Source organism: Crotalus tigris, unplaced genomic scaffold (assembly GCF_016545835.1).
Source record: "Crotalus tigris isolate CLP2741 ecotype Arizona unplaced genomic scaffold, ASM1654583v1 scf7180000017774.6281472, whole genome shotgun sequence".
Classification (NCBI taxonomy): domain Eukaryota; kingdom Metazoa; phylum Chordata; class Lepidosauria; order Squamata; family Viperidae; genus Crotalus; species Crotalus tigris.
The window spans coordinates 2,491,768-2,515,403 of record NW_024096625.1 but is presented as its reverse complement, the minus strand read 5'-3'; the positions used below and the strand labels follow the sequence as shown (position 1 = coordinate 2,515,403).

The 23,636-nt window shown below is 35.1% G+C and overlaps 1 protein-coding gene across 9 annotated transcripts in view; it reads left to right on the top strand.

Annotated features, from left to right (window-relative positions):
- Positions 1 to 23,636, top strand: part of CREB5 (cAMP responsive element binding protein 5) — a 293,130-nt gene that overhangs the window by 172,390 nt on the left and 97,104 nt on the right. The window contains exon 1 of one of the 9 annotated variants that reach the window (XM_039341998.1): positions 6,720 to 7,183. The exons of the other annotated variants lie outside the window; for them this stretch is intronic. Coding sequence (XP_039197932.1) covers positions 7,137 to 7,183 — 47 coding nt within the window. The 5' untranslated portion in view covers positions 6,720 to 7,136. Of the gene's footprint in view, positions 1 to 6,719; positions 7,184 to 23,636 lie in introns of those variants that run through there. 9 annotated transcript variants of the gene reach the window in all.

Sequence of the window (23,636 nt, the reverse complement as noted above, 5' to 3'; positions counted from 1 at the left end):
CTGAATTGTTCAGTTCCACCCGAGCATAACAAAGGATTGAAACTTGATTACTGCCCTTCATTAATTTTCAGTTGGAAATGGTCCATTCTATTTTTGTGTACATAATAAAGGATATTATATGAATTGAAGCCATTTTATTTTGCATGATGTAACTATGACAGGCTTTGATTCTGATCAGAATAGTGAAACTGGTGGAGGACAGGAGAAAAAGATTGATAATCTTTTCTTCATGCCATTTTACTGGTCAAATAAAGTCTTCTTTATCAGCCTTTTGCAGTTGTGGGATTATGTTTTTCTACTGTAAAAGACAGTTATCTATATTGGCTCTATATATTTTTCTGCTTCAGTGTTCAGAGCAGCAAAAATGGGCAACAGAACCTGAAAAACAGCACTCTGTTGAAAACCATCCAGATGTGATCTAAATTAGAGCATGGTTTTTAAAATGTGGATTTCTAGCCACAAATCTGTGTTATGGTTCAGAACTTTTTTTTTCCTGACTTCTAGGACCCTGGAGTCTGACCCATAATCCCAACACTCTTTATTTCCTTTTTTTTTCCCCCACAAGTTTGGCATTCCACTTCACACTGAGACATGTTCTATTGCTATCACTCTTTAGTCTTTGGATTAAAAAAAATTCTCCATGGTTCTGTCCACTAAAAATAATAGGACACCCAAGTAGAACTGAGCATTGAATATCTCCACATGATTTTTGCAGTGGTCTGTGACTGAAAGGGTTCACTGAAAGCAATTTGCAGAGAAGTCCTTAAGAAACCATCTGCATGGCTATTTTAAATTAAAAAAGAAAAGATGCCACTAAAAAAAGAGGATTTTTTTTTTAAAAAAATGATAGGTTTAAGTCTTTGTACATGTGATAGTAATTAAAGCTTATTTAACCCTGAATTTTTCCAGCCCTCATGATTCCATAGGGAGTAAAAGGGTTTTGGGTTGAAAAGGAAAAAAAAATGTTTGTAGGAAAAGGAAACTTTCTTCAATGGACAATTATTATTTTGGAATTATTTAGCCCATGTAAATTGCCGAGAAATGCGCATTTTTTTAAAAAAATGCAGTTTAAAATTTTTCAGAAGAATACCTTAGTTACTAAAAACCTAAGATAATTTTATACTGTTCTAATCAATGAAATTGACATCATAGGACAGTTTGTGAATTAAAGTTTAGTGGGTATCTATTGCACTCAGCACCAGGGAGTACTTGGAAGTGTTGGGTAGGTGCCATTGATTCCTAACCTTAGTCTTAAGAATACTTGTTTATACACAACTCCCACTTATTTCTAAACCACTTACTTTACTGAAACGTCTATATTCTCAAGACAGGTGTGTAAAAGTGTTTTCAATTACAGTTTGAGGCAAAATGATGCATTCATGTACTAGAGTTATAAATATTTCAGATGTTACTCATGAGTTAGCATCAGCTGATCCTGCCAAATAGTCCTAGAGTGATGTGATTTCAAAACATAGATATTTTTGGTTGCGTAGACAGTTTGCAGCCAGAGTTCTGGAACTGGAACTGTGCTTACATCAGACAGCTGTGAGGTCTGCCCACCCTTTCCCTGAGGAAGAGATAGGCTGCAGGGAGGAGCAGTAAAAATTCCTTAGCTAGTCAACTGTGGTTGTGGGCACTGCTCTCAGATGGATGCTTTTGGAATTAAATATGTTTTTCTTCCCACCCTATGGCTCCGTTTATCTGGATATTATACATATGAAGATTTTCAGTGTCTGAAGGAAATAATAGAATGAATAAAATTAATATGACATGAAAATATGCATATTTCGTATTATATTTGAGTGGGAAATTCTTCTGGACTACAGGAAATTATTAATCATTGACAGGTCACAGGAAGGAAAATGGGAAAATGGTGTTTCCTGTAACAGAAGAGGAGATTAACAGTCTTAGAAAATACCTGAGCTAGAAATAACTTTTTCATGCTTTCAGACTAGTGTCCATTTCATTTTAGTCCTTTTAAGCATTTAACCTTAATATTGATTATATTTTGAATTAAACCAGTTTGCTACTATGGTCCTGAAAATCTAGTATGATTGAACTGAAAGTATCTGTATTACCTTAGATTTTTTAAAAATATCACATGCAGCAGTCATACCTTTTATTAAGTTTTTATTAATTTTGTGAAACATATTAATTCCAATGCAAGTTGGAACACACTGATTTTGATATTTGTCTGAGTGAGCAACATTCCATTCAAAAGCGCTTTGATTCTGTAATATAAGACAGTATTTCTAAATACTAGTTAGTACAAGCCCAGTCACACACATTTTGCACAGAGACATCAAGCTTAGAAAACTTTATGGACCTAGACATGCTTTGTTCAATATCTCTGAAATATTGTATTGGAAGTAGACAAAAAAAAAATATCTATCAGTCCTCCACTTACAACCACAATTGAGCCCCAAATTTCTGTTGCTAAGTGTGACATTTGTTAAGTGAGTTTTGCCTCATTTTATGACCTTTTTGCCATAGTTGTTTAATGAATCACTCTAGTTGTTAAGTTGCTAAGTGAAACTGGCTTCCCCACTGCTTGTCAGAAAGTCGCAAAAGGTGATCACATGACCCCAGGACATTGCAACCATCATATGAGTCAGTTGCCAAGTAACCTGAACTTTGATCATGTGACCACAGGGATGCAGAAATGGTTGTAAGTGTGAAAAACGGTCATAAGTTATTTTTTTCAGTGCTGCTGTAACTTTGAATGGTCACTAACGAACTATTGTAAGTTGAGGATCACCTGTAGTTTAAAACACTGAGCTAAGTCCAGGTAACAAAGTTCCTGCCTGTCCTCTAATATAAGCTGATTTTGGCTATCTCTGTTTCAAACCTACATTCCAGTTGGAGGGAGTCCTATTTATACCCCTCTGACATTCTAGGACAGGCATGTCAAACTTGCTAGGAGAAAAGTGGAATGACTAACAAATATACACATTTTAATAATATGTATAGGATTTTCTGGGTATGGCAAAAAAAATGGGCCATGATGCAAAGTTGTTTCCAGAGTTATATCTTAGAAATACAATGAATACTTCACGAGAGATTTTAACTGAAAAAAAAGTACCTACATATGAAACAAATGGAAGTATATTTTCAGTATTATTCAGTTCTAGGCAGTGGTGGGATTCAACCAGTTTACACCACTTCGGCAGAAACAGTACCTAATTTTTGTTGCCCAGGCGCAGAATGGACTTCCAGAAGTGGCATCCACACAGAGATCGGTTGTTCACATATTTGAATCCCACCACTGGTTCTAGGCAGCATCCCTGGTTACATCTGTAGCTTCTAGCAGATTAAAACTAAGTTAAAGTATGATCAATCATCTAATGATGAAAGATATCCCCAAACAGGAATCACATTTCTGAGTTTAAGAGCTGAAAAATGGCTCATCTCTTAACTTTTAATTTTTTTTCTATTATGGGCAAAAAATCTACTACCTATGGATGTATGTAACATATTTAAAGCAGTTCCTGTGCTCCCAAACCTGACATTTCATAATACAAGTGTATGTTCAATTGCAATGGCATGTTGTACAAGAATTATAGTTTTTTTTTTTCAAGAAAAAAAAACAAGCAATATTTTATCATTTAAAATAACATAGAAGGATCTATTGCCAGAAATATTAACACAAGTCTGGGCTGAAGGTGTGATTTTTGGTACTAACAAGAAAACATTGCAGACATGTTCCTATAGTTGCATGCCTTATGAATTAAAGCTTTCAGTTTTAAATAGTTTTGCTTTGATTCTGTTTATGTACCTCTTTAGTTATTCTACCTACATTAGAAAAGTGTTAAAAACATTTTTTCATGTTTCAACTTAAAAGAACATACTTTATGTATTTATATCTTTCAGACTCAAGTTTCTTAATATTTTCTCTAAATATTTAGTTGTTGTTGTTGTTGTTAATTGCAAAGTCGTGTCCGACCCATCGCAACCCCATGGACAACGTTCCTCCAGGTCTTCCTGTCCTCTACCATCTTCTGGAGTCCATTTAAGTTCACACCTACTGCTTCAGTGACTCCATCCAGCCATCTCATTCTCTGTCGTCCCCTTCTTCCATTGCCCTCAATCTTTCCCAGCATTAGGCTCTTTTCCAGTGAGTCCTTCCTTCTCATTAGGTGGTCAAAGTATTTGAGTTTCAACTTCAGGACCAAATATTTAGTACTGGTATCAAACTTTCATATATGAGAAAAATTAATGGAAAATTTACAATTGAAGGGATACAATATGTTTGTACAATTATTGTAATTCTTTTATATTATTTATAAATTATTATTCTTTCCTTAAAAAGAATTACAAGCTTGCTGGCAAAGAGGAAAAGCATTTCTAAATTGTGGAAACAGACTGCAATGCCTGGAAATAAAAGAAAGCTTTAGAGTGATTAAACATCTTTTTATTAAGTTACAGAAGATGAAAAATCAATAACTAGTTACTAGGACAAAATGAGTAATGTAGGCCAGTGACATAGTGAAGCAAACTTTGTAACAGCTATATATGATATTGTCAAGTTACTGGCTTTAGTGGCGCCAGTAATAATTATAGCTATCACCTCTTATGCACATGCTTTCACTTGATGAACCTGTCATATTCCAATATGATACAGTATTGACATCAATCCAGTTTAATAGATAGATCCAAGTCACACGTTCTTTAATTCCCTTTACCCGTAGTTGATTATCTGTGGAGATAACTAAAATTCACAGCTGAAACTTAGCCGTTTGATATAATCAAAATTACAACAAAGACATATTCTAAAATTATGTTCCCATTGACCAAAAAGAAAAATAAACAATCTGGATTATTTTATGGAATACATTTTCAGTGATGCATTTGTGAAAACTACCATTTGCACAATTATATACCTTTTTAAAATGTATTTATATCCCATCTTTATTATTTTTACAAAAAACTTTAGGCGCAACATATCCAATATATCTGCCTCCTCCTATTTTCTCCACAACGACAAACCTGTAAGGCAGGTTAGGCTGAGAGAGAGAGAGTGACTGACCTAAGATCACCCAATGGCTTTCCTGGGTAAGGCAGGGCTTGAACTCAGGGTCTCTTGTTTTTTAGCATGGTGTGTTAAGCATTAGACTAAACTGGCTCTTTTAAAAGACACTCTGTGTTTTTTTTTCAATATATGCTAACATTCTTCCTTAGGTTTTCTCATTAATCTGTTACAATTCTTTGGTCAGGGCTAATTTTCAATAAATATGATATTATTTTTTAATATGTTTTAATTCTTACTTCCCTCACCTCAATTTTCTTAATTGTCTTTGCATTGCTATTGTAAAAGAATCAAGTGAAATCTAGGTCTTTCTGTCCAAACTTCCTCCTATTAAATATCATTGGATTTGTGCACATGCAATTTTACACAGCAGTTAATAGGGACTGGGCTATTTTTTTTTAATGGTTTCAGACATTCAGGAAAAAAAAGTCTTAATTGTTGCAAATAATTACATAATCACTGCTATAGCTGACATAGCAATTACGCAGCATATTTATTTGGGAACAGGGTACATATTTTTTAAGGCCAAGAGCTATATTTGGATTAAGTTTTTTATATCATACGCCATAAGCATAGACAAATCCTGGACAAAGAATGTAATTTACTTTAATTCAAGGTTATAATTCGGAAGCAACATCTGAAGGGTCTTGAACCAGTGGTGAAGGTTTTGGAGAAATGTTGGAACAAGCGAGAGTTAAAATCTTGGGAATTTAACAATCAAGGACTATAACAACTTCCTCCTTATGTGGAAACCAAATGAGGGCAAATAGATTACTCTTGAAATGTCCACCCAGTTTACTGGATGTTTTTGTCAAGTGAAGTGGAATAGGAAAGAGTAGGAAAGCAGTGCTTACAATGAGTAGATGCAAGCAAAGGAAGGCAGATACACACCTTTGCTTATCAAGACACTTCTGAGTGCAATATGCAGTGTCAGTAATATTGTCAGACAATTATGAAAAAAGGTTTGAGGAAACATCTGCCTTTTTGGCAACTGTGGTGCTGCTGGATAATTTTAGATCAGAAAGTAAATTGTCTCATTGGACGGAAGTCACATTTTATAGAGCAATAGAATTTGGCAATAATGATTATTTTAAAAAATATTTATAACAGGAAGAAAGAACTTGGTTAGCTATATTCCTGGGATGCCTTTCCCCAGTTAAAAAAAAAAAAGAGGAAAGATATCACCAATTCTTGTACAGCCAAGCATTTGTATGTTTGCCCAGATGACACCAAAATCATACTAAAGAGGAAATCCATAGTCTCCCCTCCCACTTCTGAGGCTATGGATTTTGCCCTGAGGTCCAGCTGCAGCAGTCACTAACCAGTGGATAGTGTGGGGGAGGGAGGGAGAAATCCGGAGTATCGCAAGTTTAGGTGCTACTTTCAGAAGCAGCCCTTCTACAAGAGAGATGCATTCTGCAGGTTTCCTTTCTTCTCCAGAAAGTCTCTCCACTTGTTCGCTTTTAAGGCAAAGTAGAAGACTCATCGCAGGCTTGTCCCGTTTGTTTCCCCATCAAGCCTAACATATTTCACATAGTTCTGCCCTCGTGTTCCTGCTTGTTTCGCTCCGTCTTCCTTTTCTCAACCTCCCATTCCGCGCGCCTTTTCTCTGCTGAAGTCCGAATGCGCGTGAACGACGTGTTGCTCTAGATGCGCGCGTTTGAAAGAACGGTGCACCTTTCGAGGGGGGGGGGAGTTGTATGTGTTTGTGACAGCCCCCATGCTGGGGGTTTGCTTCTGATCTCCTACATGCAGCTGCTATGGCCATTGTAAGGCGGCACTGTTTCTTTTTCTGTTTACTCGTATCCAATGGCAATTGCACCATCGAAGTCTCTGTGTGTCTGGAACTTCGCCTGGGGCTGTTTTGGTTACATTGAAGATTTTTTTTTTTTGTTATGTATGTTTTTTTTGTTTCGGCTGTGCCAGATTTAAATGGTGACTTCACTAACACCGAGCTAAAAAGGAGGAGGGGGGGCAGCGTACGGAGCAGAGGGAGCGGGCCAGAACCATTACATCATCATTTGGACTGGAATCAAATGGGAAGGATATGACTCACTCGGGCTAGTTAAGCTTTGGCTCAGGTTCTACGTACACTCACTCCAGGGCTCTCATGTTCTGCACCTCAGCAGGGAATTCAGACCCAGTGATGTCCATGAGGTTTGTTTTTAATTTTCCTCTTCTCCTTGCTCTCTACGACTCACCCTGCTACTATCACTTCTGTTCCGTATGCCTCCAGTGTAATACGTTTGTTCCTTGAAGACGACCTCTTGCCTTTCCTCTCTCACCCTTTTTCTGCTCTTCGAATTTGTTTGGGATTATGCTAAACACGCAAAAGACTCCCTGGCCACGATCGGATCAGGCTCAGTAAACTTTGCGACAGAAGTTTCTGTGCCGTTCGCTACTTCGTCCCTAATCGGAGGAGACAGGGAGAGAGTTAAACTGCAGGGACCAATCATTGGGATGGTGATGTAATGGTGGAGCTGCAGGGTAGTTAAGTAATGTGAGATGTAGGGGGTCAGGGTTGCAAAGCATTTACCTGCTCTCAAGGGGGTTTAAGTTTATTATCAGTTACAGCGACTGCAACTGGCTTCAGACAGCAGCCTCTAATTATTTACAGGCTCTCCTTTTTAATCTTTTATTATTCGATGTAAAACTATCATGGAGTGTTTTTCTTTTCTCTCCATATCCTTTTTATTTTTTTAAAAAAATCCCAACCTGATATTATCACAGCTGCAAATTATTTTCTGCTAGGATTTTTATACACACACACACACACACACACTCCTTCAGAAAAGTAAGGGGAGGCTGTTCTTGAAATGCCACTGGTCAATTTGAGATCAGTTAACTGCTGTCTAGTAGAGTAAAAGGTTTCACATTCTCTAAGAGATAAATCATTTAGGAATGTGATTGTGTAGCATATCCCAAAGGTGCCACTCAGGTTTTAAGCGAATACTTGGCCAACCTATTCCTGCAAGCTTTGTGTCAGTGGGACAACTTAGATTGCTGTGATTTCAAGATTGTGAATTCTTTACAATGGTGTTTTTTTTTCCTGAAGAGTAAAAAGAAAAAGTAAATAAAACAAAAGACAAAATATTGTTTAAATAAAATACTTAAGCATTTAACTCTTAGCGTTAGATAGGGTCATATAATGTACCCAAGAGTCATTTAATAAGACTTATAACATAAATTATATCCATTGGTTTTTAATAGATTGATTAGAAATCTTTGTAAAATTATTGTTTTATAATATAATGTGGTTACTCTTTTTCTTATGTTTGGGTCTGTAACAACAACCATGAAAATGGATGAACATAATGAAGATGTTTCTTCAAGGAGTCTAGAGGTGACCCAGTAGTCAAGCTATTCAATTCAACTGCAATTGAATTGAGCCTCTATGGGGCTCACTAGAGTCACATGTGCTGAATCAGCACCTCTGATGCTGAAAAAACAATACTTCCAAGGAAGTATTTTAGGCCAAATGTTTAACCATGAATAATATCAATTTTGGTGTCAATATTTTATAAATGAAATGTATACCAGATAGAAAATGTTTGATTTTTACACTTTTAGAATGCTAATAAAAACCTTGTATATCATATTTCATGGGCAGGTTATGACAGACTGAGTAAATAGATTTTTATTCACAATCAGTCCTTTGCCCTTCCTCATATCCAAATTCAGACTTCCTAGAACCAATTGTAGAGATGGCAGTTGAGCTTAGCACCAGCTCCCCTTATTGCTGCTTCTTTGTTTATCTTTTCTAATCATTCAATAGGGGGTGGAGGGTTGCAGGTAAAAAAAAACATCCAGCACACATTTAAAAATAGTCAGAGCTCCAATTGCATCATAGAGACCACAATCTTTTTTTAAAAAACCACATTCTGCAGACTACCCTGATTCAGTAATAATAAAAAGAATGCATTGTCTTTGCCTTCTGAAAGGCATGGGGAACTTTTGAGTGAATAGGAGCAGCAGTAGTGACAGAGAGTATACTCAAATAATATTTGTACCTGACAATGGAATAAGCTTGACTGATGCATATCTAAACATGATTTACTGGATAAAGTAAAGTAAGTCATACGTAACTGAAGTCACACTGTATACTGTGTCATAGACCATGATTTACAGTTGACAGTGGCTAGATTTGTGCAGCAATGATAAACATATTATAGTTTACTGCAATTTGTGAACCTAGTCATTATTGACTATATTACCAGTCCATTTTGTATGACAATCTTCTATAATCCTGCTTCATAAACCAACTACAATTAGTAAAGGTGATCCTTCTGTCTTATATGGCTATTGCTTTCACTTTTAGAGCTGATTACAATTGAGTACCCAATGTCTTGTACCATAAATAGAATTAATTCCACCAAATTTGCAACTTAATATTAGTTGATATATATAGACACCCATAATTAGTAGTTTCAATTCTATAAGGCAAATTTAAAGGTGTTCATATGTCGAGAATGTGCATAATCTTGGGCATGTGCTTGATTTGGATGCAAGTTGACTGTTGTATCCATGAGACTTGAACTAAGCTGATCTGTTTAATTACTGACTAACTAGTTACTTTCTGAAGAGATATGAATCTGTAGAATGGACAATGAAAGGCAGTGACCATGATACGTTATCCCAAAAGAATTTTTTCATGAAAAGAATCAATAAAAAGATTGCTTTCAGATTTATCACTGTCACCTTCTTATATCAGAAATGAGGAAAGACTAGAGTTATCTTTTGCTGTTGAAAGATAACTGCTCTTATAAGTTTGGCTGTTTTTTTAAGACACAACACTTCCTAAAGTTTTCAGTTAACAAGAAATCAAACACTGTTGGTACAAATTATAATGACAGGTTCATACATGGCATTCTGGATTGTTCCTGAAAATAAAATAATCATAGAATGCTTTCAGATCAAAGCTTGACAATCACTCTGACTGAAATTCAGATGTACTAGATTTTAATTTCCAAAATGTATGCTGCCGTTGGGATTATAATACTAGAAATTTACACATCTAAAGTTCTATCTAATCTGCACCTATCTAATCTGCACCTTTTATAAACAATGTGTTGTATTTTGTTCAACTTCTTTCCCTCCTTATTTTAAGTCACATTTAAACAATAGAAGACCTGATAATAGGGAAGAAAACATGCAAAATGCATATGCTAAACTATCAAGTTGAAGTCTGTTGGAAAGGATTGACTCCAGGGTAAGCATTTCTCCAGAGCATTTTAATGAGGACATTTCCTGAGATATGATTGACATCAGGCAAAATAATGAATAAAGAGGATTTATAATAAAATGAATGCATGAGATCAAAGAGATTGTAGGATTATCTTTGGAATAGCTACTTGTTACTGTTAGAGAAAGATGCACATAACAAGCTTTTTTCCACGTGGTCTTCAGATATCAAGCCTGACTTAATGGCACCTAACCTATTCATTGTATATCTTGGTTTTCCACTATAGAATTCTCAAGATGAGTAGCTACAACATAAAATATAGTTTCTTGGTAGCAATTTTAAAAAAATGGAAGTGACAGAAATTGAACGTTCATGAAATTTGCTTAAAGTTTAGGAGTTTAGTAGTAATATCGATGCTTAAAATGCCCAAACCCTAAAGATATTTCTATTACATTAACTTTTTATTGCATAATTACATTCACGTTTTATTACATAACCCTTATATAATACTACTACTATTTAGTATTATGCACTCAAATACACTAATGAAACTGCTTGTATCTAGTGGTGCTTAAAACCACGTGAAACCTTTTGAATTTTCAACATTTCTGTATACAGTAAATGTGATTTATTCTTCACTGAAATCCTAAATCTAGATAATGAGTATCCAATTAAACATGTGAGTCAAAAACAAATTTGTTCATTTATTTATTGAGAAAAATGATCCCAATCTGCATATTTTGTGTGGCAAAAGTATGTGAACCTTTGCTTTCTGTAATTGGAGTACCTCTCTTGAACAGCAATAATTGTTGCTAAATGTTTCCAATGATTGTTGATCAGTCCTGCCCATTGGCCTGGAGGAATTGTGACTCATTGCTCTTTACAGAATAGCTTTGAGTCAGGATTGTTTTTGGACACATGAACGTGAACTGCCTGCCTGCTTCTGGTCCTTCCACAACATTTCTATAGGATTAAGGTCATTAAGGATTAAGAACTTTGACTTGGCCATTCCAAAACAATAAACTCTCTACTGCTTTAATCATTCTTAAGTTATGCAGCTTGTGCATTTTATGTCATTATCTTGCTACATGACCCACTTTCTCTTGAGTTTCAGTTCATAGGCAGATAACCTGATATATAGAATTTACTAGTACAATTCCAAACTCATGGTTCCATCAACCATGACAAAATGTTCTGGTCCAGAACAAACAAAGCAGGCTCAAATCATAATACTGCCAATACATTTTACTGATGCATAAGGTTCTTATGATTGAATGTAGTGTTGCCTTTCACCAAACACAATGCTTTACATTTAGGTCAAAAAGTTCTATTTTGGTCTCATCAGTTCCCAGATAATTCTTCCAGTAGCCTTCTGACTTATCTACATACATCACAAACTGTAGATGGGCAGCAATGTTCTTTTTGAAGATTACTTTGGAAATTGTAACTTTTTTTCAGTCAGGTGAGCATCAACAATTGTTTTCTAGATGCCCAGAAATCTCTTGTTTGAACCATGACACACATTCATATAGCTATGTTGTGACTTTGATAGCGAATACCCAAGTTTCTGTTTTTTAAATAAAGCAGGACTTCTCACACCTGATTTTCATCTGATTGATTGAAACATCTGATTTTAATTTCCCCTTCAAATAATTGTAGAGATTCACAATTGTACTGATAATTGTAGAGATTCACATAATTTGCCACACATAGATATGTAGCTTTTGATGATTTTCTTCAATAAATCAATGAACAAACATAGTGTTTTGACTAATTTATTTCATTGCATTCTGTTTAACTAGTACTAGGATTTATGTAGAGAGCAGTTCTAATTTTAGGTGAGATTATTGTATGTGCAAAAATATAAAAATTCTGAAATACTATACCTACAAAAGAGGAATGGTTGGGAATGTGGTAGAATGTACAGAAATTAACTTGTTGCATTAAGGAAAAAACAATACTGTAACTACATTTGTCAAGAGCCAGAAAACCTTTATGGGCTTTTGCTGCAAAGAAAAAAAAATTGTAATTTCTGAGTTGGATTATTAGAAAGGGTAAAATATGGAAAGAAGAGAGCCATGATGGAACCTTAGGAAGAAAGGATAAAATATAAATGCATGAAGCTGATCCTTCATATATATATCTTATTTTCTTCTATTTTTTATTACTTTCATATTTACTTACTTTTTTCTTTAATATATTGTTTCTATTCTTAAAAAAATTCTATAACATTTAATAAAAGAAAATTTAAAAGAGTTTGTAAACCTTTAAGCAACACTGTATATTGTATACGATGTATCTAACATGAACTCTGAAGAAATAATGCTGACTACCTTTAAAATACTGAAAAATTGCTTATAAAAATATTGAATATTGCTTATAAAAATCTTATGCATTTTTCTGTACACAAAACATCAACTGACTTTTGTAGCCTCTAGAATATATGCTGATACTTCTTAAATCCAAGAAGCAGTCTGTAAACTATATATGGTATCCTCCCTCCCTATAATCAATCTGTTATGGAATCTCATATTTAGATTCCATCTGTAAAACATATATGAAATAAACATGCATTTACTTTATTATGCATGTAGCAACTAGGATGGTTTTTATAGAAACAATAATTGTAAGAGGTAAGTTTATTGTTTGTTCGCTATTCATTTATTTGCTATTTCAATATGAACTTAATGTGACCTAGTTGAATCTATGGGACTTTACATATACCAATATTGTATTTAGCACAAAAAGATTGCAGCATGGTACTTTCCCTTAAAAAAACATGTTTTTGTGAAGGATCTTTTAGCCTGAAATCCCATTATTGTCAAAGCAAGATGAAAGTAAACTGCATTGAATCCATAGTACAACTTTGATATTTGCTTTTATCTACTCCATAACTATTCATACAATCTGATGGACTTATTTAAAACAAATATTAAATATTTAAATAAAAATAAAATAAAAATATACCCGCTTCAAAACACGTATAGGTGTACATATCATATCTTCTTTTGTCAAAAAATAAGTTAGCATTTTTGTAGGGGCCGCAGAATATCCCCAAAACAAATGTTGGGTTTCTTCTTCAGAGGCAGAATAAACATACTAGGTCCTCTCTCCAGATTGGTCTACTGGTTCCAACAAAATGGTCATGCTCAAGACATTTGGTGAATCAGATGCTACCTGATAGGTCCTAGGAAGCATGCCTCTTATGTCATGGTGGTTACCCAATAGAATATCTTTCTTGGAGATTCTTTCTCTGGCCCGTTTGATCTTGGATAGAACTATGAAGAACTGGCTTTGGACAAGTTGTTAATGGAGCCTGGACTATGTGGGGGGGGGGCATATAATGGCAAGATGTTTTTACAGTGGTATCAACTTAATTATTTTAACTGATTATTATGTTTTATGTTCTGCTTGCAGTTCAGAGTTCTGTGAATAGGTGAACAGCTATATAAATTTGTTAAATAAACAGCATAGACCAGCTTTTGTCCTATTACTCATCATTCACTGTTTTCATTTTATGAAAATTACATATGAATCCACACCAATCATTAGATAATTCTTATTCTTTACTCAGGAGACATTTCTTTATTAGGTTTTGTTATCTTAGAAGGAAAGTAGGACAAACAAATCACTTTCTTATCTTGGTAAGAATACTGAAAATTCACTGCTTAAGGAGACATGTCTTTACTCATCTTATACATTCTGGCTAGCCAGATGAACAAAACATCTTAATTTACTTTTTTTTGTGTTATCTTTTTTATATAGCTTCTGTAATATTATTTAACCATTTATTCATTTTATCTATAAGTGATCCATCAGAATAAGAATGAAATATTTTCCTAGAGTCTGTAATTGTTGTAGTAATCAAAATGTGATCTCTTGGTAAAAAGATACCAGCATATTTTTCTTTTCCAATTCTTCAATTGGAGAATGACATAAGATAAAATAGGAAGAATACTTTATTCAATCAGAGTAGAGGTTTTTGTCCAGCATGCTTTTTCCAGCAAGATGCTTTTAGTAAATCTATAGCTGAATCTGGGGACAATAATTATCTACTAGAGACTATTCTTAGCAACTGCCTTGATTGCCTTTAAACCTATACAGGTTCCTGGTCAGTGGCCTCTATAAATCTCTCTAATTCTTTTTTAAAGTCAAAAATATAGTAGTCATCAAGCCATGTTTTAACAGCATTTTCCATTAATATATGGCATCTACCTAAGTAGTTTATTGTTTGTTCCAGCTTAATAGCATCAATTCATTTATTTAAATTCTAATTTTAAAAAAAGAGAAGAAACATTTTTCCTATATTGTTGTTCACATGCTTTTCATTTTTTATGTTCTTCCTTCATTGTCTCCTTTTCCTGTAATAACTGCTTTTTCTTAGTTCTTCCAGTTCTATCGTCTGGGAATGGAACAACTAGAACTGAACACAATACTAACACAAAAATAGTTGATTCATTTTTTCCGTGTGTTAATAAACCTTAGATGATAATATAAATCTCATCTTAGGTTTATTTACTGCTGCCATTAGATTGAATTTGTATCCTAGTTAGTTATTGGTACTTTTGACTCTATCAAGCTACATGTAATGGTGGATGTCTTTTTGTCCAAATAATTTCTGCTAACTAGTATTTACATTACATAAATATAAACTCTATTTTGAGAGCATTTGTACTGAAGAAATCCTTTAGGACTTGTTCACAGTCTGATATTATTCATCAGCTTGGAAAAACTCAATGTTCACCCCAACAAAAACACCATATTTTATGAAGAAGTGAAGTAACACTGGTCCCAATAAAAATCCATGGGGAACCCCCTGTTTCCTTTCATTGTGAGACCTGTCCATTTACTGCTGCCCATGACTTCCTGTTTTTGACCAGAATTAATGCATACAAGGGCCTATGCTCTTAATCAATGAGTGCTAACTCTATTCAGGGGCTTTCCCAAAGAGACTTCGATTCATTAAAATATACAGTTACATTTGCCAGATCTTATTAAGATGGCCATGAATCTAACATGTTGTAATAATTCATGGGAAATGATCAGACTGGGCTTTGTAAACACCTAATTTTTTAAAGTATCAATTGAAATGAATTATTTAATATTTTGGTTTTCAGAAGGTACAGAACTGTTGTCTGAGATGTTGGCCCCAGTCCAGAAATCTCCACTTGAAGCAAAGAATAGAATTTATGTTTTATTTCTTAACAAGGGTTAGTGCTATCATTTCTAATAAGGTACCTTATTTAATTAAAAATAAAATAGATTTTTTGAGACAGTTGTTAACATCAGGATTCAAATGTACAAATCTGATTCAACAAAGTTGTGGACACTGTAACTATTTAATGGGGGGGGAAGCTTTCTTCAAAAATCACATATCATCCATTTACAAATAAATAGTACAGCCTCTTTGGGATAGAGCAGGGGTAGGCAACCTTGGCTCTTTTATGACTTGTGCTGGCTCAGGAATTCTGGGAGTTGAAGTCCACGAGTCATAAAAGAGCCAAGGTTGCCTACCCCTGGGATAGAGCAATAAAAATACTGAATTCCAGAATAAGCAGCCCATGCTATGAATACCATGCATATCTAATTAACTTGTTTTAAAAGTTGATCTCATCAAATAATAGAACAAACCAGTACAGATTTTAGAAGGAACTTTATGGTACTTCTACCTATATTCGTTATGAAAGTATATCAGGAGACTTTAAACTCTTTCTCAAGAAAGCAGATATTTCTATAGCTACCCACAAGATGTGTTCCCAAATACTACTGCATCAAATTGCTGAGTTTCTTTGTAAGAATTTTGAGGTCTCTTTCAGCATCCCAGAGTAACATTAATTGACTTTTGTACCTTAACCTCTGTTGGTTTAAATAACACATGGGGAGGACTAGCAAAAACCTAATTGTGCAGTTTTTGTTTGTATATATTCATATGCACCTATACACATGGAGGAGAACTCCTTGCAGAAATCTAAAGACCAGTATGTGCATCTAAAGGTATTGTACAGTAGTACAATACAGTAGTATTGTACAGTGGTACACTACTTTTGTTATGCAGAGTTTATAGATTATTGTGCCATTTTTATAAGAAATTCAAAGCAGCATCACTCTTTTATCCTTACAACAGCAATCTTGTGAGGTAGATGGGAGAAAGAGATTTGCTCCAAGTGAATTCCATGGTCAAATCAAATTTGAGCCTGCTGAGTTCCAGACTCTGAGAGATATTCACCCTGATTCCCACTGCAGAGTCCTTTTGCACTTTCTATCATTTCATAGAGTGTTATAAATGTCTTCCACTTTTTCATAAACATATCTAAATATTTAAAAATTTCTCTCATGAATTCATTTTTAAATCTGTCTTAAAAGTATTTTCATAGTGTTCTTTAGCCATATTTTCAAAACGCCTTACAGATATCAGCTATAATGTTCCTTCTTCTTTCAGATTAATACTCTAATAGAGTATTAATTAGGAAATGTTGACCCAGGAGTTGCATTTAATATGAAGAAGGATAATTGCTGCAGGATCATGTACAACTGTGTCATGCACATGGCAGCATTATATTTTCAGGGTTTATGTGTATTTTATTCTTTCTCAGACGCTCTGTCTCTCTAGCTAACTATGAATGCACGCAGTGCACTAAGTATATTACACAGTGTTGAGAGGATTCATGGCATTTCTTTGTTTAAGCTAAATTCAACCAATTTTAAAGCTTCAGAATACCAAACGCTTTGTCACCAATTTTTAGCAGCAGAGAGAAGATCATTATCGTAACTGATTTGAAAGATTTGTCACCAAAGAAACAGAAGATGGGCAGAAAGAAAGAAAGTAAAAGAGTAACAAAGGAAGTAATAGATTTTTTCCTGACCAGCAAGAGTGGTATTTCTGCCAGTTAATTGGTAGCCAAGACAGAGCCAAATGTGGCCCATTTTCCAGCAAAAATATGGAAGAGTTCCACTGTTGCTCTTCCTTCCATTAAATAGTAAGGAAATAGGCTACAATGTAGACTCAAATTTAATGCATCCAGACTTATAATGAAAAAAGGGGAAATTTCCACCAGAGTCTGAAATAAACCCAACCAAGCTTCTCTCACTGAGGTCTTTTTTCTTGAGTGGTCTTATTGATTGATTGATTGATTGATTGTTCCAATCTGGTAAATCACCAGGATCAGGTGGAGTACACCCAAGATTCTCAAGGAACTGGCAGATGTGATCTCAGAACCACTGAACTATATTTTTCAAAGATCCTGGAACACTGGGGAACTACCAGAGGACTGGAAAAGAGCTGATAGTTCCCATCTTCAAAAAAAGGGGAGGAAAGGACTCAGGAAATTACAGACCTATCAGCCTGACCTCAATACCTGGGAATATTCTGGAAAAGATAATCCAACAATGAATCAGCGAACAGCTATAGGCAAGCAAAGTCATTACTAAAAGCCAACACTGGTTTGTCAAAAACAGATCATGCCAGACAAATCTTATTGCATTCTTTGACCAAGTGACAAAATTAGTGGACCAGAGGACTTCAGTAAGGTATTTGACAAAGTAGACCACAACCTACTACTTGATAAGATAGAAAAATGCAGGTTAGACAGCATCACCACCAGATGGATCCGTAGCTGGCTGACTGGCCGTACTCAGCATGTGGTCCTCAATAGAACCACATCTACATGGAGGGAAGTGTGTAGTGGGGTGCCCCAGGGCTCTGTTCTGGGCCCAGTGCTCTTCAACATCTTCATCAATGATCTGGACGAGGGGATAGATGGGGAACTCATCAAATTTGCAGACGACACCAAGCTGGCAGGAATAGCCAACACTCCAGAAGACAGGCTTAGGATATAGGAGGACCTGGATAGACTTGAACACTGGTCGCTATCTGACAAAATGAAATTCAGTGGTGAAAAAAGTAAGGTTCTACATTTAGGAAAGAAAAACCAAATGTACAGATATAGTATAGGGGGTACCTTGCTCAATAGTAGTAACTGTGAGAGGGATCTCGGAGTCCTAGTAGACAATCACTTAAATATGAGCCAGCAGTGTGCTGCAGCTGCCAAAAAAGCCAACACAGTCCTGGGCTGCATTAACAGAGGGATAGAACCAAGATCACGTGAAGTATTAATAGCACTTTACAATGCCTTTGTAAGGCCACACTTGGAATACTGCATCCAGTTTTGGTCACCATGATGTAAAAAAGATGCTGAGACTCTAGAAAGAGTACAGAGAAGAGCAATAAAGATGATTAGGGACTGGAAGCTAAAACATATAAGGAACTGTTGCTGGAATTGGGTATGTCTATTTTAACAAAGAGAAGGAGGAGGGGGAACATGATAGCAGTGTTCCAATATCTCAGGGGCTACCAAAAGAAGAGGGAGTCAAGCTATTTTCCAAAGTGCCTGAAGGCAGGACAAGAAGCAACAGGTGGAAACTAATCAAAGAGAGAAGCAACTTAGAACTAAGGAGAAGCTTCCTGACAGTTAGAACAATTAACCAGTGGAACAAGCTGCCTCCAGAAGCAGTGAATGCTCCAACACTTGAAGTTTTTAAGAAGAAACTGGATAGCCATTTGTCCGAAATGGTATAAGGTTACCTGCCTGAGCAGGGGGTTGGACTTGATGACCTCCAAGGTCCCTTCCAACTTTATTATTATCATTATTATTATGGATCATCGCACCGTCAGCCAGATGTTCAACTGGATTTGGCATTTTGTCTACCTATCGAGTCCTTACCCAGGACCTAGGATAGGCAGATGTGGATATTTGATGGTATTACAGATATTGTCGCAGGATGGAAGCAGTTCCTAGTAAGGCCACCTTTTGCAATTGACTAATAGCAAATTTGTCAGTGCCAATGGTGTTCAGGTGGTGCTCCAGTTGTTTTGGGATTGCACGCAAGGAGCCTATTACTATTGGTACTACCCTTGCTTGCTTTTGCCACAGTCTTTCTATTTCTATTTGTAGGTCTTTGTATTTTGTTATCTTCAGTTCTTTCTCGTCTATTCTGCTGTCTCCAGGCACTGCCACGTCCACTATCTAGATTTTTTAGTCTTTCTTATTGACAATTGTTAAGTCTGGGGTGTTATGTTGCAGGTGCTTGTCTGTTTGAATTCTGAAGTCCCAGAGCAGTTTAATTTTATCATTTTCTATGACTTTCTCTATTTTATGATCCCACCAGTTTTTGCTTACAGGCAAATGATATTTTTTGCAGATCTTCCAATGCACCATTGTTGCTACTTTGTCATGCCGCTGCTTGTAATCAGTCTGTGCAATCTTCTTGCAACAGCTTACCAAGTGGTCCACTGTTTCTTCAGCTTCTTTGCATAGGCGGCACTTACTGTCTGTTGCTGTCTTCTCAATTTTGACTTTGTATGCACTTGTCCTTAAGGCTTGGTCTTGTGCAGCCAGAATTAGTCTCTCAGTCTCTATTACTATTATTATTATTATTATTATTATTATTATTATTATTATTATTATTATTAGTTTCCTCAGTTTTATAATGTGCAGAGGTGTAAGGAGAATCCTTGGGCAGCTGAGTGGAGACTGCTTCTTTTTGCTTATCAGACAACACAAAACCATGAGGTTGCAGTGGCTGAAAGATTCCTTTAGGTCCTATCATACCATTTTAAGTTTCAGGGACGGGAAATATCTTAATCACTTTGCTGGAGTGAGGCAGTTACATTTCATAGTGGCTGTGTACTTATTTGGTTGATTTAACTTTATTGTTTGTTGTTATTTATTGTTATATTTTGTTTATTGTTACATGTTTTATTGGTAATATGTGCCATCAAATTTAGAATCCATTATTTTCTGACACAAGCATAATTTTAAAATTTCGAAATCCCTATGAGGATAATATTCTATTCTCTTAGGCTTGCTCAGCACTGGAAAAATGAGCATCAAGTAAAATAAAGAAAAACAAAGTCAGGACAGGCAGTGTGATGATGAGCCTAAGTCAGGACAATAGCCCCAAGATAAGCCCCAAGGAAATAAACTACAGATATTCAAATTTAATCCCTGTGGGGCTGTGATGATTTCAAGTTGCATTCAGAATCTATGTAATCTTTATGTTGAGAAGCTGTGGGACTTGTTAGCAGTTCTGTAAATACTGCATATGGAACCTCTCAGTTTAGTGGCCTTGATTAAAACTAATTTACTGAATTTCTTTCCTATATCTTTTATGATAGAGGCGTCGCTTGGTTCATTAAGTACTTTCTGTTGTTGGAGCAATCAAGGGTTTCCAATTCTATTTTTTTCATGCTTTCAGTTAAATGCTCATGGCTATCCCATAAATCCACCATATTTGTTTCAAACAAAGCTTCCTAGTCTGAAGTTTTAATTATATCATAACGAATTAAATATGTTCATTATTTACTAAATAATAATTGCAATACTTTTAGAGAAAAAAATAAGTGAAAAAAATCTATTTTTTATAGGTATTGCAGAGGGATTTACCATAGATAATGCCCAATATGTATCATTGAGACATTTATATATATTTTTTGTAGAATAAAACCATATAATCTATATTCAGGATGAAAAATATTTAGAATTTGTAAGAAAAGTGTTATATATTATATTTTTATAATGTTGAATATTTAGTGATTATTGAGCAGTTGCAAAAAGTTAATTTAAAAAAAAATCATAAGAATACTCACAATTGAAGCAACAATTGATTTTTTAATTATAAAGCATAATCCCAACAGTTTTGATGTAGCCATTATTATCTAATCTCATCAAATAAAATTAATAATAATGTATTATTATAAGTAATGTACAATTCCAAAATTAGCTTTGTGCCTTCTACTGCTTTTTAGGTTAAGATTTGCATGTCCTTGCCTTTCATTTGTATATGTCTATATTTGTATATGCTACAACCAATTTAACCACAACTACACTGTCATTTAAAAACTATTTATCAGTGAGATAGTAATGTTTCTTTGGTGTCTTCTTTATGGTATCTTGACATGATTTTAAAACAATAATTGTGGATTTGATGGAGCATGTGTTTATATGATCATGGCTAATGTCAGAATTTTAATTTACATTCTCATTTTTCTTGATCTAGAAGGGGCCATATCATGTTCCAGGACTTTATAAATCAAAATATTTCAAATACGTTTTAAATTAAAGAAAAAGGAAAGAAATGTTAACTTAATAAAGATGTGGGATTCATTTACAAAGGAAATACTGGCCATAGACCAAGAGTAAGCTAAATATTGTGCCAACAGTTTTGCAATTCACAGTCTTTGCATTTTTCTCCCTTGTTTAACCTCTACAATACTGACCTGTCTTTCTTTAAGGAAGAAACCTGTTCAATTGGGGCATATATAAAATCCATTTTTATTTTGTTATTTCCTTCAGCTGAAAAAACAAAATGAACATAAACCAAAATCAGCTTATGAATTTTGTGAAAAATTAACTTTCAAAGATTCTGCATTGGTGTGTTGGGCAATGACTTATGGAATTATCTGGAATTTAAGTTTGTAGAATCTGAGAAAGCAGGTTTCTCTGAAGTTTGAACATTAAGACTGGTACACTTGACTTTCCTGTCTGTTTTTGTTAACCAGGATGTGTGAATCCAGGAGGTTGTTAATTCTTCTTTGAGGAAGGCCCTAAAGCCACAAGCCCTAAAGGATGCAGTAGTGCGCCTTATCCCAAAAAAGCCTCTCCTGAATCCAGCTTGTTTTTACCAGTTCCAACTTCTCCTTTCGGGGAAAGATTGTGGAGAAGATGGCAGATGGCAGATGGCAGAGGATCATGGAAGAAATGGATTTTCTGGATTTTCAGGGACAGTCATGGTTTCTCGGTTAAATGACCTTCATTAGGAAGAATGCCACTGTCAGGTCATCTCCAAAGATCTTATAATGGCATTTCATACAATCAACCATGGTGTCTCTTTTGCTAAATTATACACTACTATCTTTGACTGAAACAGGTGCAATGCAAAATTTGGTACCTCAAAGTGGTGAGGATATGGAGGATGTAAAACAAGTTCAGTCTGAACAAGCTCAGGCTTAGCTGCTTGTTACCAATAAACATTCAGAAATTTCTTCAACATTGGTCCTGGTAGTTATGCTTGATGGGACAGTGTTTCCCTGCAAAGGAGTTAGTGCATGATCAGAATGTCCTTCAGGACTAGCTTCTAGCTGAAACATCAAATGAAAACCATGGCTGGGAAAGCCACTTTGATCATCTTTGATTACTGTACCAGTTATATTCCTATTTTCAATATAATAGTACAGAATATCCTGATCACCATATAATTAGATTACTGTTAAGGTACTTCATGTAGGGTTGCTTTTGAAAATGACTCATAACTAGTTCAGAATGCAAGGGTGTCAGAACAGACTCATAGTTCAAAATGCAAGGGTGTCAGAACAGAGCTATATTTTTCTTGAAATTTCTGTATTGGCTGCCAGCTCGTTTTCAAATTCAATCTGAAGTACAGGTCATTAAAAGAACTTTTAAAGCCATTCACCATTCCTACATGGTGTTATATCAGATTACATTCACACAATACCTTGCTGATATGAATACCCAAAGAAAGCTTATTAAGGGTTCTCCTAATCTTTGAGAAAGAATTTCTTCATATCTAGGAGGAAAGTTAAAACCATTTTATTCCAGCTGGCATCTGGCTTCTAGTTTGCCTTGGTGATATCCCTTGTATATTTGACTTTTGAGGAGTCCTTGTTATTTTCTTTGGTTTGTCAGTCTTAAATATTGTTTTTGTGTATTGTGTATTTTGGTTATGTTGTTTACTGCCTTAGCTGATTGGTGCAGATTGTAAATGGATAGATGGATGGATGGATGGATGGATGGATGGATGGATGGATGGATAGATAGATGTAGATGATGATGATGATGATAATATTAATAATAATAATGATGGAAGGGACCTTGGAGGTCATGTAGTCCAATCCCCTATACCATTTCAGACAAATGACCGTTCAGTCTCTTTTTAAAAACTTCCAGTGTTGGAGCATTCACAGCTTCTGCGGGTAGGTTGTTTCACTGGCTAATTGTGCTAATTGTCAGAAAATTTCTTCTTAGTTATAGGTTGCTTCTCTCTTTGGTTAGTTTCCATCCGTTGCTTCTTGTCCTGCCTTCAAGTGCTTTGCATGTATGTATGTATGTATGTGTGTGTATGTGTATGTATATGTATATGTAGGTAGGTAGGTAGGTAAGTAGGTAGATAGAAAGATAGATAGATAGATAGATAGATAGATAGATAGATAGATAGATAGATAGATAGATAGATAGATAGAGATAGATAGGTACAATTTAGGGTTAACTATATGTTACATATATACCTGCAATTGGTGGTTTTGCTTGTGAAACAATTAGAAATAGTAAAAAAGAAGAGATTTCAGTTTCCTACCTTCTTCCAATCATAATCTTCTTATTGTTAGTAATAGAAATCCTGATATTGTTTCTTAAG